The sequence below is a fragment of the Macrotis lagotis genome, chromosome 4 (genome assembly GCF_037893015.1).
Source record: "Macrotis lagotis isolate mMagLag1 chromosome 4, bilby.v1.9.chrom.fasta, whole genome shotgun sequence".
NCBI classification, from domain to species: Eukaryota; Metazoa; Chordata; class Mammalia; order Peramelemorphia; family Peramelidae; genus Macrotis; species Macrotis lagotis.
Genome location: NC_133661.1, coordinates 31746622 through 31751498, shown reverse-complemented (window position 1 = coordinate 31751498; position 4877 = coordinate 31746622). Strand labels below are relative to the sequence as shown.

At 45.1% G+C, this 4877-nt stretch overlaps 1 protein-coding gene across 1 annotated transcript in view; it reads right to left on the bottom strand.

Annotated features, from left to right (window-relative positions):
* Positions 1 to 694: 694 nt before the first annotated feature.
* MACROH2A2 (macroH2A.2 histone) overlaps positions 695 to 4877 on the bottom strand; it is a 53663-nt gene continuing 49480 nt past the window's right edge. Inside the window, exons 8-9 of the mRNA XM_074232445.1 lie at positions 4009 to 4183; positions 695 to 1519 (exon numbers count right to left, since the gene is read on the bottom strand). Coding sequence (XP_074088546.1) covers positions 1354 to 1519; positions 4009 to 4183 — 341 coding nt within the window. The 3' untranslated portion in view covers positions 695 to 1353. The remainder of the gene's footprint in view (positions 1520 to 4008; positions 4184 to 4877) is intronic.

Sequence of the window (4877 nt, the reverse complement as noted above, 5' to 3'; positions counted from 1 at the left end):
GGAAGCGTCTTGGTTTGGGCTCCTTTTGGTTAATTCTCCTTTGCTAAAGGCATTACTTAAATGAAGGCCCCCCCCCGCCCCAAATAACTTGCTTTGGCCTGTAATTTCTCAGTAATTGCCCTAACCCTTACACACCTTCCTGTAGAGGTTCAGAACCATTCCTAGGGAAGGTTCCACTTCTTGTTCCATTATTTCCAGACCTGTAATGTGATCCTTTCCCTACCAGAATAGCTGCTCACCTGAACCCACAGCAGCAATAGAATATTGTACCTGAAGTGCAGAGCTCCACAGAAACTAAGAGTGGGAAGGGGCTGTTAATAGATCATTCCACATGGTTCAAATCTCTCATTTTATGGAGTTTGAGATTCAGAAGTGAAGCAACTTGTCCAAGAACACCATTCTACTGATTCCCAATCCAGTCTCCTGATGGTCCCCCACCTCCCCCCTTCAACCAAACCCCACTCCATGGAAGGTAGGAACAGTAGGATCTGTGGACACTTATAGTTCAAGCTGGTTTTTGCTGCATGGGAGGTAGGAGTCTTTACTCCAGGGCCTACCTTTGAGTCTGAGCTGGAATAGCCCTATCCCATTGAGGTGGCAACCTCTGGCCTTATCTTATTCCAGACATATGTCAACACAATGAAATGATTTTCCAGTTTGGAGAAATAAAAAACCTGTTGCAATAAAATTGAGTGTCATAAGAAGGACTCTGAATAACTTTTTGCCTTTTTTTTCTTTTTTCCTTAAAAAACAAACAAGCCTGAAGAGAAACATCATCAGAAGTTACAGAGATTATTAGGGGGAGAAAACATATTTGAGGAAAGCACCAAGTGAAAAATGTCTTTCAGATTTTTCTCTCCAACATGGAATGTAGACAACAGACAAAACCAAAGTCATTTGTCATGCCCTCCCCTCTTGAAAAAAGAAAGGAACAGATTTTTTTTTTAAAGAATTTTGAAAGTTTTTTTTTTTTTGCCTGTAAAAGTCAATGCTACAAATCTAAAACGAGGTCTGTCCTTGGAAAATAAGTTCTAAAATGACAAGAAGACACACGTGTAGCAATCCCGGGGAGGGACCGGGATAATGTGGGACGGAGGATAGTTAAGGTGAATAGAAAATGGGGGTGGGCACTTTTCATGGAGGACTTGAATTAGTGGCAGCACAAACTGTCCTCCCCTCTTCATGTTGGGGAGTGCTCATTTGTCATCAAACAGAGCTGCCTTCACCTCCCACCCTCTCCTTTCCTCATTTTTTTAAATTGATGCCCAACTCTCATTCCAAACTGAATCCTCTTCAGATCCCTGTGAAGGGAGAAAGCAAAGAGGGGCCCGGTAGTGGGGAGGGGTGAGGGGATTACTTGATGTCCAGCTTGGCCATTTCCTGCACATACACGCCAATGCTCTCACTGTCAAAGAGCAGGAAGTAGACGTTCTTCAGGGACGAGGAGCTGGAGTCATCGAAGTGGGCAGAGATGGCCTTGAGGGTCACCTGGGCCGCAGTCTGTTTGGGAAAGCAGTTTCTGCACAGAGGAGGGAGGAAACCCAGTTGGCTGGATGGTACTGGCGTGGATGTGTGTGTGTATGTACATATACGTGTATATATGTGTGAGTGTATTTTTATGAATACATGTGTGTATGTGAATATAGGTGTTGAGTGCATGTATGAGTGAACATGTGTACATATGTGAATGTATGTATACATGTGCATGTGTGAGTATATGTGTTGTATATATGACTACACATGTGTGAGTATATTGTATGAATGCATGTGTGTATGTGTGAGTGTGTATATAGGTGCATGCAAGCATCTATGGGTGAGTATGCATGTGTGAATGTCTACATGTATGTATGTGTGTGAATATGGGTGTTGAGTGTGTATAGGTATGAGTGAATATATGTATATATACATGCATGTGAGCATGTGTGAGTTTATAGGTGTAAGTATGCATGTTGAGTTGTGTGTAATATGAATGTATGTGACTATGTTGTGTGTTAAGTGAATATATGTCTGTGTGAGTGCATGCATGAGTATATTTTTGTTATGTATGTGTATACGTGTGCATATTTGTCTATGTGAGGACACAGGTATATGTGTAAGTGTATGCATATGTAGGTGACTGTCTATGCGTGTGTGCATACATGCATGCAAGCATGTGTAAGCATGATGGGGGAGGAAGGTCCAAAAGCACACTACTGGAATTCCTAGTAACTGATTTCGCATTGCTAAAAGACTGCCCACGAAACCATGATGTTTTTGCCATCCACACTGGATGGTGGAGCATTTTGGATTGTTGCCTTCTAAAAGCCAGGGTGGGCCATGTTGGCAGCCTTCCCCTTCCTTGGCCTCCTTTTCTCTTCTATAAAATGAGGGCACCAGCCTAGATGGCAAGAGCTAGATGGCAGGTCTTGGGATCCCCCGGGGCAGAGAGACGCAAGTTGAAAAAATTATTACTAATAGCTTCTTATTAGTTACTATTGCTAATAAATTATTATTAATAACCATTAACAATCACAATTACTCATAGCTTAAGCCTGACAAAGTATTCTTCTCAAAATGCCCAAAATGTTTTCCAGTTATTCTAATCCTGTATGTTTTGATTCTTATTTTTATTTTGCCTTTGAGGAAACTGATAGTTCCTCAGCTGGTAACTGCTGTAGCTAGGCCTCGAAACCAGGCCTCTCTATTATAATTTTAATTTTTAAATAAAAATATAAAAATAAATTATTATTATTATTAATTTTATTTTTGATTGTAAGTTCTTTCTCTGCCCCCTCCCCAATTTTGCTTCTTTTGAAAAGGCAAGAAAAATAAACCTGAGTCCTTTCCCTGGAAGCCAGGTCCTGGTTCTTCTAAACCTGGAACCTTCTATCCTATTGTACAGGGACTGTGTCCTAGAACCTTCTTTCCTCATCTAGGATGTCTCTTTGCCAGTGAAATCCCAGACCAGACCCCTAAACCTAAGCTTGAGAAGCAGTGACGGTGACAGGATAATTCTTAAACCCAACAGACCCAGTCTTACAATAAAATGGACCTGGACCTCCTTTCTCACCTGAGTTCTATGGAGTTCCAGTCCCTGCAACTTCCTGGCCCACCAGTCTGGGGGGGGGGGGGCAGTGTCCATTTTATAGAGGAGGAAACTGAAGGTCAGAGAAGTAACCCGAAAGGAGTGGAGCTGGGCCTGGGTCCATCCAGCTGCCTTTGCCAAAATGTCATAAAAGTAAACAGGGCTTTTTTGTTGATTTGCATGCCTCTTTCTGTAAGGTTGAGCAGGGCCACTGAGGCAGGACCTGAGGAGCTTTCCTTGCAAGCCTCATTTCTGGGCCCTGGACCAGAGAGGCTCCATATGGACAATTCTCTATTCTTCAGGGCAGGGTCTTCTCAATAGAGAAGGGAGTGCCTAGGGAAACACTGAGGTCACTTTCTCATTCATTGCTCGGGTCTTGGGAAATTGAGGACATTTCTGGAGCAGATGGGCAAGTCAAAAACTCCTCTCTGAAATGGGGTGGCCCATCCATTCGGGGGATGAAAATGAGCTTCTTGGTCTGAGACGACTGGTTCTGGGGCTTCCTACCTCTCCTTACCCTCCTCCCTCTTTCTATCGCCAACAGGCCCTGGCCTATTCTGACCACTGTGGGCAGGTGCTGACTAGGGCTTTGAACCAATGGATGCTCAACCAATAGCAACTGGCTTGATGTTGTTTCTCTCTGGTGCAAACTTCCCTTTCTACCCAGCTCTTAAAATGTAGGTGATAAATGTCAGAATTCCAGGATCCCAAGGCCCTGCTGCCTTCTGGGGATGTTAGAAGGCCCGGGCCTGTACATCTTTAAAGCTGGCCCCAGGTGACTTCAGCCTTGTTGAGGGATCCTGCCCTTAGTAACAGTGATGGGTTTTTCCCTATTGCATATAAATGTGCTAAGAATTCCCCCAGAGCCTCTCACCCCCAACATCCCTAGGACTGAGGGATGAACAAGTAAGTCGGAAGGCTCTCTGCTGGTGCCCAGGTCTCACCTGCCACTGGGGAAGGGTGGGAAAGCCACGGACTTGAGCTTTTTGTCCTCTGCGGCCGACAAACAGTTCTTGATGGTCTCCTCCAGCTGCTCTTCGCATTTGTCCGAGCCCCACTGAGGGATGTGACAGTGGATGACAAATTTGGCTGCCAGGCCACTGGACTGGCTGACGATGGCTAATGCACACAGCAGGGTGAGAAGTAGGTTCTGGTTAATTCTTAGGTCTTCATCCCAAACCTCAGGGAGTTATTACAGAAATGAACCAGGGACTGAGACTGGTTATGGTAATGTTTGATCCTCATTTTTGAAGACCATGACACTAGGGGTTGCTACTATGACAAGCATGTGAATTGATTTTGAGTGGGGAGGGGCTGTGCTAAGTCCCCAGCCCCACTTTCTCCTCTGGAGCATCTAGATCCAGTGGCCAGATAGGAATCAGGACAATAGGAGATGGCCCTGGATGGGAGGCAGTCAGGGCGAAGCGACTTGCCCAAGGTCACACAGCTAGTATCACGTGTCAGAGACTGGCCAGTGCTCTATCCACTACACCCCTAGCTGCCCATTAGGCTGGTTAGGAGACAGATCACTAGGGTTGGCAGGGCTGGTGGTCACCAGGGTTCACTCGGACCTTGGATTTCATCTGGGCTGGTCCTGCCCCTCCCCGCCCCACCATGTGTATTATATCGTGGCTTATACTTTCCTGGGCTCCTGTTTTCTCCCTCAGCAGAAGCTCTCTGCGGGCTGACCCCTTCAGCTAGTGGAGGCCCCACTAATCAATGGCAAATAAAGGTTTGTAAAGGTAGATTAATGAAACCAATCACTTTCCTCCTTTCCTGTTTCTTCAATGTTACTATTTGTTCTGATTTAAAA